The 14,351-nt window shown below is 42.9% G+C and overlaps 1 protein-coding gene across 5 annotated transcripts in view; it reads right to left on the bottom strand.

Moving 5' to 3' along the window:
- Positions 1-3,666: 3,666 nt before the first annotated feature.
- The window catches only part of LOC143290601 (transcription factor CP2-like), a 66,852-nt gene continuing 56,167 nt past the window's right edge, over positions 3,667-14,351 (bottom strand). For 4 of the 5 annotated variants that reach the window (XM_076600191.1, XM_076600192.1, XM_076600193.1 and 1 more), the window contains 5 exons: positions 12,230-12,320; positions 9,676-9,725; positions 7,939-8,081; positions 6,088-6,139; positions 3,667-5,171 (listed from right to left, as the gene is read on the bottom strand). In XM_076600191.1, the coding sequence (XP_076456306.1) occupies positions 5,125-5,171; positions 6,088-6,139; positions 7,939-8,081; positions 9,676-9,725; positions 12,230-12,320 (383 nt within the window). In that variant the 3' untranslated portion in view covers positions 3,667-5,124. Of the gene's footprint in view, positions 5,172-6,087; positions 6,140-7,938; positions 8,082-9,675; positions 9,726-12,229; positions 12,321-14,351 lie in introns of those variants that run through there. The other variant, XR_013056420.1, reaches the window with a different exon arrangement.

The raw sequence follows: 14,351 nt of genomic DNA, 5'->3' as shown, positions 1-14,351 counted from the left end.
TGCATCACTTTCACATGGTAAATATAATTATCAAACCAAATGCATCAGTTTGACATGGTAAATATATCAAACCAAATGCATCAGTTTGACATGGTCAATATATCAAACTAAATGCATCACTTTCACATGGTAAATATAATTATCAAACCAAATGCATCACTTTCACATGGTAAATATATCAAACTAAATGCATCAGTTAGACATGGTAAATATATCAAACTAAATGCATCAGTCTGACATGGCAAATATATCAAACTAAATGCATCAGTTTGACATGGCAAATATAATTATCAAACCAAATGCATCAGTCTGACATGGTAAATATATCAAACTAAATGCATCAGTCTGACATGGTAAATATATCAAACCAAAGCAGAAGTACAAGACAACCTCCCATTTCAGTGTCTTGTCGAGTTGACACTGTCCTGACAACAGGGCCACAGAACTGAGCTCAGTGACAAGTTGAGCAGAACTGAGCTCAGTGACAAGTTGAGCAGAACTGAGCCAGTGAAATGTGGCCTGGTGGTAACATGCGGAGTGACGGCCTCAAGGTAACGCGTCTGCCTATGATGCAAGAGAATCTTGGCGCGCTGGTTCGAATCATGGCTCAGCCGCCGATATTTTCTCCCCCTCCACTAGACCGTGAGTGGTGGTCTGGACGCTAGTCATTCGGATGAGACAATAAACCAAGGTCCCGTGTGTAGCATGCACACATTAAAAGAACCCATGGCAACAAAAGGGTTTTCCCGGCAAAATTCTGTAGAAAAATCCACTTTGATAGGAAAAACAAATAAAACTGCATGCAGAAAACATTTTTTTAAAAAGGGTGGCGCTGTTGTGTAGCGATGCACTCTCCCTGGGGAGAGCAGCCCGAATTTCACAGAGAAATCTGTTGTGATAAAAATGCAAATACAAATTCAAAACATGTCTGATTTGGAGGTGAGAGAATCTCAGCATACAGGTTCGAATCTCAAACTGGCCAGTATTACTATTTCTCCCCTCCACTAGACCTTGAGTTGTGGTCTGGACACTAGTCATTTAACTGAGATGAGAAACCAAGGTCCCATGTGTAACATGGCAGCAACAGTTTTGTCCAACCTGCTTTGAAAGGAAAACAAGGTCTTCAGTGTCTTGCCAGGAAACAGTGATCAATGATCCCAGGTAAATACCCAGGTATGGAAGGTCTTTACTGACTTGCCAGGAAACAGTGATCAATGATCCCAGGTAAATACCCAGGTAATGAAGGTCTTCAGTGTCTTGCCAGGAAACCGTGATCAATGACCCCAGGTAAATACCCAGGTATGGAAGGTCTTCAGTGTCTTGCCAGGAAACAGTGATCAATGACCCCAGGTAAATAGGAGGAGTTTGTATTATACTCCATGTTTGGTGTCATATACCAAGGCTCTCCACGCCATCTTGTCAGGTTTACGCTCTGTCTCGTCTTACGCTTTTTTCGGCTATTAAGCGTATCCTTTTGGCCTTATTTTGTTGCATGCGACTTGTGTTTATTGCATTCTTACATTCTGTGTACTCGATTCGACTCGGCACCCTCGATTCGTTCGTTTTTCAGGTAAATACCCAGGTATGGAATGTCTTCACTGACTTGCCAGGAAACAGTGATCAATGACCCCAGGTAAATACCCAGGTACGGAAGGTCTTCAGTGACTTGCCAGGAAACAGTGATCAATGATCCCAGGTAAATACCCAGGTATGGAAGGTCTTCAGTGTCTTGCCTGGAAACAGTGATCAATGAACCCAGGTAAATACCCAGGTATGGAAGGTCTTCAGTGTCTTGCCAGGAAACCGTGATCAATGACCCCAGGTAAATACCCAGGTATGGAAGGTCTTCAGTGTCTTGCCAGGAAACAGTGATCAATGACCCCAGGTAAATACCCAGGTATGGAAGGTCTTCAGTGTCTTGCCAGGAAACAGTGATCAATGACCCCAGGTAAATACCCAGGTATGGAAGGTCTTCAGTGTCTTGCCAGGAAACAGTGATCAACGACCCCAGGTAAATACCCAGGTATGGAAGGTCTTCAGTGTCTTGCCAGGAAACTGATCAATGACCACAGGTAAATACCCAGGTATGGAAGGTCTTCAGTGTCTTGCCAGGAAACTGATCAATGACCCCAGGTAAATACCCAGGTATGGAAGGTCTTCAGTGTCTTGCCAGGAAACCGTGATCAATGATCCCAGGTAAATACCCAGGTATGGAAGGTCTTCAGTGTCTTGCCTTTCCTCAAAGCCTTTTCTGTTTATACAGGGACATCCTAAAGCACTGTGATGATCAGCACAGTTGTTTCAATATGAACACACACAGTGCAGTCTATTCAATGTGAACACACACAGTGCAATCTGTTCAATGTGAACAAAGCATTAACCCAGCCACAACAAAGCTGCCAATGTGGGAAAACAGGTCTGCTTATCAACAAGTATATATATATACATATATATCTGACTACACATCTGAAAACAGTTCCTTCTTGACTCGACATAGTATAGTTAGGTCACCTCCCCTGACAAGTCCCATAACACATAATGCACTCAGTCATATCATGGTTTACAAAGTCACTCCCCCTCCACCCCACCCCGAACCTCCATTCCTCCCTGCAACTCCCCCATTCATCATTCCTGCTGTTAACTTCAATAACAACTGACGGCTTTGTATGAATTTACAGTCACGATTTAAAGCACTGGAAATGAAATTAAGCATTTGTACTGTAATGTCAAGAGCTGAAATACCAATATCATGAGCAACACTCTTCACCTTCCCAGCAATAAGTTCATTCCCCCATGTAGTGATGCCCTTGACCCATCCACAAACTGCACTTCAGAATAAGATGGGAGACAATCAACATTAAAGATGGGAGACAACCAACATTAAAGATGGGAGACAACCAAGATTAAAAATGGGAGACAACTAAGATTAAAGATGGGAGACAACCAAGATTAAAAATGGGAGACAACTAAGATTAAAGATGGGAGACAACCAAGATTAAAAATGGGAGACAACTAAGATTAAAGATGGGAGACAACCAAGATTAAAAATGGGAGACAACTAAGATTAAAGATGGGAGACAACCAAGATTAAAGATGGGAGACAACCAAGATTAAAGATGAGACAACCAAGACTGAAGATGGGAGACAACTGTGATCAAAGATGGGAGACAAACAAATGCTGATGTCATGTCCAGTGTTCTGAGACTGATGCTCTCAGAGATAACAAAACCACAGACCAACACTGCAGTGCACCATCCCCAATCATTCCACAGGTAAAACAACACCCCCAATCATTCCACAGGTAAAACAACATCCCCAATCATTCCGCAGGTAAAACAACAACCCCGATCATTCAACAGGTAAATAACAACACCCCCAATCATTCCACAGGTAAAACAACACCCCAAATCATTCCACAGGTAAAACAACACCCCCAATCATTCCGCAGGTAAATAACAACACCCCCAATCATTCCACAGGTAAAACAACACCCCCAATCATTCCGCAGGTAAAACAACACCCCCGATCATTCCACAGGTAAATAACAACACCCCCAATCATTCCACAGGTAAAAAAACATCCCCGATCATTCCACAGGTAAAACAACACCCCCAATCATTCCACAGGTAAATAACAACACCCCTAATCATTCCACAGGTAAAACAACATTCCCAATCATTCCACAGGTAAAACAACATCCCCAATCATTCCACAGGTAAAACAACACGCCCAATCATTCCACAGGTAAAACAACACCCCCAATCATTCCACAGGTAAAACAACACGCCCAATCATTCCACAGGTAAAACAACACCCCTAATTCCACAGGTAAAACAACACCCCTAATTCCACAGGTAAAACAACACAAACAACACCCCCAATCATTCCACAGGTAAAACAACACAAACAACACCCCCAATCATTCCACAGGTAAAACAACACCCCCAATCATTCCACAGGTAAAACATGGTTTTCCTCACAATCCTGTGAGCGGTGAAGCCACACAGGAGATAACACAGTCTGAACAACTCTTCAGAATCAGACTACACAGTCTGAACAACTCTTCAGAATCAGACTACACAGTCTGAACAACTCTTCAGAATCAGACTATTTCAATCCCACCCTGAAACCCCTCTTTCCCCCCACCACCCCGTCTCCCCACCCCCCACCGACTGCCCCCCACACACTTTACATCAACACAGGTCAACATTCACATTACTTCACAATAATTTTTCTATTCACTCTTTCCTAGCCTGCACTTTCCAACAAGTCTGTACAAACGAATGTCAGCTGGTCTGTTTAACAGACAAATCCACACAAACAAATGCCAGCTGGTCTGTTTAACAGACAAATCCACACAAACAAATGCCAGCTGGTCTGTTTAACAGACAAATCCACACAAACAAATGCCAGCTGGTCTGTTTAACAGACAAACCCATAGAAAAGAACACCAGCTGGTCTGTTTAACAGACAAACCCATAGAAAAGAACACCAGCTGGTCTGTTTAACAGACAAATCCACACAAACAAATGTCACCTGATCTGTTTAACAGACAAATTCAGTGGACACGGTGAAGCTTGCAACACTCCACTGCATACTGAAATGAAAAGTGCAACCCCCAGCCGCAGCACTTTGGACACAGACACACTGACAGAAAGACGAGACAGAGGACAGCCAGTACTGATGCCCTCTTTCAGGAGATCAGCGAAGGTGAAGGTTGTGCCTTCCAGTGGAACAAACACAAGGTGAAGGTCGCTGCCTTCCAGTGGAACAAAAACAAGGTGAAGGTCGCTGCCCTCCAGATGAACAATGCATGGTGAAGGTCGCTGCCTTCCAGATGAACAACACAAGGTGAAGGTCGCTGCCTTCCAGTGGAACAAACACAAGGTGAAGGTCGCTGCCCTCCAGATGAACAATACAAAGTGAAGGTCACTGCCTTCCAGATGAACAACACAAGGTGAAGGTCGCTGCTTTCCAGTGGAACAACACAAGGTGAAGGTCGCTGCCTTCCAGATGAACAACACAAGGTGAAGGTCGCTGCTTTCCAGTGGAACAAAGACAAGCAGAGAGGTGGTGAGGAGAGGACTAGAGATGTCAGGTGCCAGGTGAACACTTGGCTTCTTGTCACAGCACCGTTTTGAACAGAATCCTGTACTTGTCCATCGTCTCTTCTGGAATGACAGCAGTAATGATAACGATATCAATAACAATAATAATAATGATAGTACACAGTGGGCTCTATGCACTTCGCATAAAACAATACATATACAATAGTGCATAATAGCATACAACAGTACAAGAAGATGAGAAAACCCCCCACACATCCTGACATCACTACAATTAGTGTCACAGACTGATGGCTGGAAGGATGTGGGTTCCATTCCCAGCAAAGGTGTTGTTTGTTGTTTTTTTCCCACCAGCGGCCAGCTCCTACCAAAAGCTGAGTGTGCTATCAGCTCAACTGTTGCACTATAATCCTCATCAATATTCTGTTGCATCATAATCTTCAATATTCTGTTGAATCATAATCGTCATCAATATTCTGTGCCACCGCCTTCCTCATTATTATCCTCATAAATATTCTGTCACATCATAAATTACATCAATATTCAGTGCCAACACATGACTTTCCCATCCTGATCCTCATCAATACTCTGTCACATCCTGATCCTCTTCAATACTCTCTGTCACATCCTAATCCTCTTCAATACTCTCTGTCACATCCTTCACATCCAGATCCTCATCAATACTCTCTCTAATCCTCATCAATACTCTCTGTCACATCCTGATCCTCATCAATACTCTCTGTCACATCCTAATCCTCGTCAATACTCTGTCACATCCTAATCCTCATCAATACTCTCTGTCACATCCTGATCCTCATCAATACTCTGTCACATCCTGATCCTCATCAATACTCTCTGTCACATCCTGATCCTCATCAATACTCTGTCACATCCTGATCCTCGTCAATACTCTGTGTCACATCCTGATCCTCATCAATACTCTCTGTCACATCCTGATCCTCATCAATACTCTGTCACATCCTGATCCTCATCAATACTCTGTGCCGACACACGGACTCACCCCTCACTCCTTCCACATAGAACCTGGACTGGTCCTGAGTGTTACGTAACACCTGTAACAAACCAGTTACACCCCATCAGCAACACCTGTGACATACAAACCAGTTACACCCCATCAGCAACATCTGTGACATACAAACCAGTTACACCCTATCAGCAACACCTGTGACATACAAACCAGTTACACCCTATCAGCAACACCTGTGACCCCATCAGCAACACCTGTGACCCCATCAGCAACACCTGTGACATACAAACCAGTTACACCCCAGGGAGAAAATCACCCAGAGAACTCTACAGCAGCAGCTAAAGAACTGGACATGTTTCTTGTGTCTGACATATCCAGCCAATCAAAATTCACACAATTCTTAGTTCAAGATATGAAACAAGATAGTCATAAATCTCTGCACTCAGCTCTTTCAAATCAGACCTTAAAACCTTCATCAAATCTTAAAACCTTCATCAAATCTCTGCACTCAGCTCTTTCAAGTCAAGACCTTAAAAACTTCATCAAATCTCTGCACTCAGCTCTTTCAAATCAGACCTTAAAACCTTCATCAAATCTCTGCACTCAGCTCTTTCAAGTCAGACCTTAAAACCTTCATCAAATCTCTGCACTCAGCTCTTTCAAGTCAAGACCTTAAAACCTTCATCAAATCTCTGCACTCAGCTCTTTCAAGTCAAGACCTTAAAACCTTCATCAAATCTCTGCACTCAGCTCTTTCAAGTCAGACCTTAAAACCTCCATCAAATCTCTGCACTCAGCTCTTTCAAGTCAAGACCTTAAAACCTCCATCAAATCTCTGCACTCAGCTCTTTCAAGTCAGACCTTAAAACCTCCATCAAATCTCTGCACTCAGCTCTTTCAAGTCAAGACCTTAAAACCTCCATCAAATCTCTGCACTCAGCTCTTTCAAGTCAAGACCTTAAAACCTCCATCAAATCTCTGCACTCAGCTCTTTCAAGTCAAGACCTTAAAACCTCTTTCGTTAACAGCTCCTCCCTCCCCTCTGTATGTCCATAGTCCCCCCAGCCCTCTGTCCACGTGTCATCTGTGCTACACAGTTATGTCCATAGTCCCCCCAGCCCTCCATCCATGTGTCATCTGTGCTACACAGTTATGTCCATAGTCCCCCCAGGCCTCTGTCCATGTGTCATCTGTGGTACACAGTTATGTCCATAGTCCCCCCAGCCCTCCGTCCATGTCATCTGTGCTACACAGTTATGTCCATAGTCCCCCCAGCCCTCTGCCCATGTGTCATCTGTGCTACACAGTTATGTCCATAGTCCCCCCAGCCCTCTGCCCATGTGTCATCTGTGCTACACAGTTATGTCCATAGTCCCCCCAGCCCTCTGCCCATGTGTCATCTGTGCTACACAGTTATGTCCATAGTCCCCCCAGCCCTCTGTCCACGTGTCATCTGTGCTACACAGTTATGTCCATAGTCCCCCCAGCCCTCCGTCCATGTCATCTGTGCTACACAGTTATGTCCATAGTCCCCCCAGCCCTCCGTCCATGTCATCTGTGCTACACAGTTATGTCCATAGTCCCCCCAGCCCTCTGTTCATGTCATCTGTGCTACACAGTTATGTCCATAGTCCCCCCAGCCCTCCGTCCATGTGTCATCTGTGCTACACAGTTATGTCCATAGTTCCCCCAGCCCTCTGTCCATGTGTCATCTGTGGTACACAGTTATGTCCATAGTTCCCCCAGCCCTCCGTCCATGTGTCATCTGTGCATCACAAGCATGCATGTGAAAGTTTTGGGCGAAAGTGTTTTGATTTGTCTCCACACAAGATTCAGCGCAGTATAAGTACATTATTCAACATTACTTGCGGCGGGTGCACTGACCTCATCGGACACCATAATGTGGATGCCTGAGGGCCCCTGAAGGAACATGTCTCCGATGTGACAGGCCTGGATCCCGAACAGGGCGGCCAGCTTACACTGCAGCTCTCCCACACACACCCTCTGCAGGTACAGCGCATGGTACACTGCACACACAACACATGGTACACTGCACACACAGCGCATGGTACACTGCACACACAACAGGTACAACACATGGTACACTGCACACACAACAGGTACAACACATGGTACACTGCACACACAACACATGGTACACTGCACACACAACAGGTACAGCGCATGGTACACTGCACACACAACACATGGTACACTGCACACACAACAGGTACAGCGCATGGTACACTGCACACACAACAGGTACAACACATGGTACACTGCACACACAACACATGGTACACTGCACACACAACAGGTACAACACGTGGTACACTGCACACACAACAGGTACAGTGCATGGTACACTGCACACACAACACATGGTACACTGCACACACAACAGGTACAGCGCATGGTACACTGCACACACAACACATGGTACACTGCACACACAACACATGGTACACTGCACACACAACACATGGTACACTGTACACACAATAGGTACAACACGTGGTACACTGCACACACAACAGGTACAGCGCATGGTACACTGTACACACAATAGGTACAACACGTGGTACACTGCACACACAACAGGTACAGCGCATGGTACACTGCACACACAACACATGGTACACTGCACACACAACAGGTACAACACATGGTACACTGCACACACAACACGTGGTACACTGCACACACAACACATGGTATACTGCACACACAACAGGTACAACACGTGGTACATTGCACACACAACACATGGTACACTGCACACACAACACGTGGTACATTGCATACACAACACATGGTACACTGCACACACTTTCACAAAGAGGCGTCATTGTTTTCACACAAATCCATATATACCACATCACATCTGCAAGGCAAATGTCTGACTAGAAGCATAACCCAATGCACTTAGGCCTTCACTGCATGCATGTATATCTGTGTTCCTAACAGAGTGAATTTCTTCTTCAGAAATTTGCTAGAAGACAACACTTTATGGGCATACAGGTTCTTTTTGAGTGTGTGCTGTACACAGGGCCTTGGTTTGTTGTCTCAGCCAAAAGACTACATGATCAGTTGGATTTCCCAGCCAGACTGGAGACAAAGGCCGGACCAGGAATCAAATTCAGACATCACTGACGCTGTATTTCCAGACTCCATGGACTGAACCACTTTTGTACTCTTCAGTCTGTGCTTCTTGGTTTCAATTCCCTCAACATGTATTTTGACAACCATGGTCACCTCATGACCATGAAGTCAGTGTTCATATTGTGATTGTCTGTGTGTTCCTCTGAAATGAAATTGTAACAAACATTACCACTTAAAAAAAAAAAAAAAAAATCAACGGAACAGTGCATATTTCACAGTTGTTACTATTTATCATAATTTTACACAACAAACAGTAAAACATTATTTCTACACATTATTACAATAAAAGGAATAAAAGTCACTTCATTTTTGCAACCCCAAAACACACACATGTACATGTGGTGTTTCTGTTTGTGACCGTGTGTGTGCATACAGGTGAATGTGTGTGTGTGTGTCTGTATGCATGTCTGAGTGTGTGTAAATGTAGGTGTGCATAAGCATGCTGAGTGGAGAGTCTACCTGACTCCGGTTCTTGACATATAAAGATGGTGAGCCGGGCTCGCACACACCTGCAAGGGAGCAGTGACGTCACAACCAGCGTCAATCATTTCATACACATCGACACATCTATACTAACAATCATCTATGGCATTTGTATAGCGCATTTTTCTAAGTTGATTAGACTCAGTGCGTTGTCAATCACCCTCACACACAGCCACTCCCTAAAATATCTAAACAGACTCAGCCAAACACATGTCCCCAAGAGCAGAAAACAGCTCAAATTAACAGTGCAGAAAACAAATGATCAAATCACCAAAGAGAACAGCGGTGTGTTCAGCTGAAAACAGCTCAAATTAACAGTGCAGAAAACAAATGATCAAATCACCAAAGAGAACAGCGGTGTGTTCAGCAGAGAACAGCTGTGTGTTCAGCTGAGAACAGCGGTGTGTTCAGCAGAGAACAGCGGTGTGTTCAGCTGAGAACAGCTCAAATTAACAGTGCAGAAAACAAATGATCAAATCACCACAGAGAACAGCGGTGTGTTCAGCAGAGAACAAGTGGTGACTACAGCAGCTCTTTCACAAGTGGAACAACACAATCATGCTTCACTTTTCTCACACTGAGCTGCACAGTGCTGTTTTCAACTGACTGTCACCAGTAAAGGTCTACTGGAAGTCTGCAGAAAACACAGCTACAGAAATCATGTCACTGGTAAAGGTCTGCTGGAAGTCTGCAGAAAACACAGCTACAGAAATCATGTCACCAGTAAAGGTCTACTGGAAGTCTGCAGAAAACACAGCTACAGAAATCATGTCACCAGTAAAGGTCTACTGGAAGTCTGCAGAAAACACAGCTACAGAAATCATGTCACCAGTAAAGGTCTACTGGAAGTCTGCAGAAAACACAGCTACAGAAATCATGTCACCAGTAAAGGTCTACTGGAAGTCTGCAGAAAACAGCTACAGAAATCATGTCACCAGTAAAGGTCTACTGGAAGTCTGCAGAAAACAGCTACAGAAATCATGTCACCAGTAAAGGTCTACTGGAAGTCTGCAGAAAACACAGCTACAGAAATCATGTCACCAGTAAAGTTCTACTGGAAGTCTGCAGAAAACACAGCTACAGAAATCACGACCGAACGTGATGAAAGTCACAACATGACTGCTGAAGAAAATGGCCAATGGATGCCATACCTTTCAGTTGGAGGAAGCAAGCGTGACAAACATCGCTTATATGTTTGTGCATGGACAGATTCTGATCAACAGTGTTCCTGAAATACTTCACTGATGGTTTGAAAGGAATAGTACTACAGTGTGATCAACAGTGATCCTGAAATACTTCACTGATGGTTTGAAAGGAATAGTACTACAGTGTGATCAACAGTGATCCTGAAATACTTCACTGATGGTTTGAAAGGAATAGTACTACAGTCTGATCAACAGTGATCATGAAATACTTCACTGATGGTTTGAAAGGAATAGTACTACAGTCTGATCAATAGAGATCCTGAAATACTTCACTGATGGTTTGAAAGGACTAGTACTACAGTCTGATCAATAGAGATCCTGAAATACTTCACTGATGGTTTGAAAGGAATAGTACAACAGTCTGATCAACAGTGATCCTGAAATACTTCACTGATGGTTTGAAAGGACTAGTACTACAGTCTGATCAATAGAGATCCTGAAATACTTCACTGATGGTTTGAAAGGACTAGTACTACAGTCTGATCAACAGTGATCCTGAAATACTTCACTGATGGTTTGAAAGGACTAGTACTACAGTCTGATCAATAGAGATCCTGAAATACTTCACTGATGGTTTGAAAGGAATAGTACTACAGTCTGATCAATAGAGATCCTGAAATACTTCACTGATGGTTTGAAAGGACTAGTACTACAGTCTGATCAACAGTGTACCTGAAATACTTCACTGATGGTTTGAAAGGAATAGTACTACAGTCTGATCAACAGTGATCCTGAAATACTTCACTGATGGTTTGAAAGGACTAGTACTACAGTCTGATCAACAGTGATCCTGAAATACTGTCACATACTATGAATGGGGCACTGGATTCTGGCCCAAGTGTCCTGAGTTCCATCCCCAGTTTTAGCACACCTGCTGGGTAAAGGGTGGAAATTTTTATCATCATTGGAAACAAGAACATACCCGGCATGCACACCTCTGAAAATGGAATATGGCAGCCTACATGGCAGCGTAAAAACAAATGGTGCAGGGGGAGTGTGTCACCAGAGTGCAGCACCACCATTTTTCTGTTCTTTTCTTCTGAATGCAAGTTAACTGTTTTCCTGTTAAACTTCATTTTTCTACATAATCTGCCAGGAAAACACTTTAGCTGTCGTGGGTTCTTCATACACTGAGCCACACGGGACCTCATCTAATGGCTAGCATCCCCACCACAAATCTAGGTCTACTGGAGGGGATGAAAATACATTAAAAAAAACCCCAAAAAACTGCCATGTATGGGATTTGACCACGTGTGCTCAGAATCTCTCACTTCCTAGGCGGACGCATTACACCACGCCACAGGTACATGCATGGCTCAACTCACCGAGCCTGCAGGGCATTGTCTAACCGGATGCCGTCTGCCAGTCCACAGATCTGTACCAAGTCGTCCCGGTTAAGCCTGAGTAAGTCAGCACCTGTCAACAGTCAGTCAGCACCTGTCAACAGTCAGCACCTGTCAACAGTCAGCCACCACCTGTCAACAGTCATTCAGCACCTGTAACCTTCAGCACTTGTCAACGGTCATTCAGCACTGTCGACAACAACCACCTGTCAACAGTCAGCCAGCACCTGTCAACAGTCAGCACCTGTCAACAGTCAACAACCACCACCTGTCAACAGTCATTCAGCACCTGTCAACAACAACCACCTGTCAACAGTCAGCCAGCACCTGTCAACAACAACCACCTGTCAACAGCCACCACCTGTCAACAGTCATTCAGCACCTGTCAACAACAACCACCTGTCAACAGTCATTCAGCACCTGTCAACAACAACCACCCGTCAACAGTCAGCCAGCACCTGTCAACAACCACCACCTGTCAACAGTCAGCACCTGTCAACAGTCAGCACCTGTCAAGTCTTTACTGTCTTTACCAAGTGGTCCCTGTTCAGCCGGATTAAGTCAGCACCTGTCAACAGTTTCAGCTTTGCATACATCCAACACACTGGTCAGGCCTTGACATTGTATCCTAGTTCATGTAAAACATGAACAGAAATGAACAGAATAATGTATCCCAGGTCATGTAAAACATGAACAGAAATGAACAGAATAATGTATCCCAGGTCATGTAAAACATGAACAGAAATGAACAGAATAATGTATCCTAGTTCATGTAAAACATGAACAGACATGAACAGAATAATGTATCCCAGGTCATGTAAAACATGAACAGAAATGAACAGAATAATGTATCCCAGGTCATGTAAAACATGAACAGAAATGAACAGAATAATGTATCCCAGGTCATGTAAAACATGAACAGAAATGAACAGAATAATGTATCCCAGGTCATGTAAAACATGAACAGAAATGAACAGAATAATGTATCCTAGTTCATATAAAACATGAACAGAAATGAAACAGAATAATGTATCCCAGTTCATGTAAAACATGAACAGAAAAATGTATCCTAGTTCATATAAAACATGAACAGAAATGAAACAGAATAATGTATCCCAGTTCATGTAAAACATGAACAGAAATGAACAGAATAATGTATCCCAGGTCATGTAAAACATGAACAGAAATGAACAGAATAATGTATCCCAGGTCATGTAAAACATGAACAGAAATGAACAGAATAATGTATCCTAGTTCATATAAAACATGAACAGAAATGAAACAGAATAATGTATCCCAGTTCATGTAAAACATGAACAGAAATGAACAGAATAATGTATCCCAGGTCATGTAAAACACGAACAGAAATGAACAGAATAATGTATCCCAGGTCATGTAAAACATGAACAGAAATGAACAGAATAATGTATCCCAGGTCATGTAAAACATGAACAGAAATGAACAGAATAATGTATCCTAGTTCATATAAAACATGAACAGAAATGAAACAGAATAATGTATCCCAGGTCATGTAAAACATGAACAGAAATGAACAGAATAATGTATCCCAGGTCATGTAAAACATGAACAGAAATGAACAGAATAATGTATCCTAGTTCATGTAAAACATGAACAGAAATGAACAGAATAATGTATCCCAGTTCATGTAAAACATGAACATAAATGAACAGAATAATATATCCCAGTTCATGTAAAGCATGAACAGAAATGAACAGAATAATGTATCCCAGGTCATGTAAAACATGAACAGAAATGAACAGAATAATGTATCCCAGGTCATGTAAAACATGAACAGAAATGAACAGAATAATGTATCCTAGTTCATGTAAAACATGAACAGAAATGAAACAGAATAATGTATCCCAGTTCATGTAAAACATGAACAGAAATGAACAGAATAATGTATCCTAGTTCATATAAAACATGAACAGAAATGAAACAGAATAATGTATCCCAGTTCATGTAAAACATGAACAGAAATGAACAGAATAATGTATCCCAGGTCATGTAAAACATGAACAGAAATGAACAGAATAATGTATCCCAGGTCATGTAAAACATGAACAGAAATGAACAGAATAAT

Source organism: Babylonia areolata, chromosome 15 (assembly GCF_041734735.1).
Source record: "Babylonia areolata isolate BAREFJ2019XMU chromosome 15, ASM4173473v1, whole genome shotgun sequence".
Classification (NCBI taxonomy): Eukaryota; Metazoa; Mollusca; class Gastropoda; order Neogastropoda; family Buccinidae; genus Babylonia; species Babylonia areolata.
This window is presented reverse-complemented; position numbering and strand designations above follow the sequence as displayed.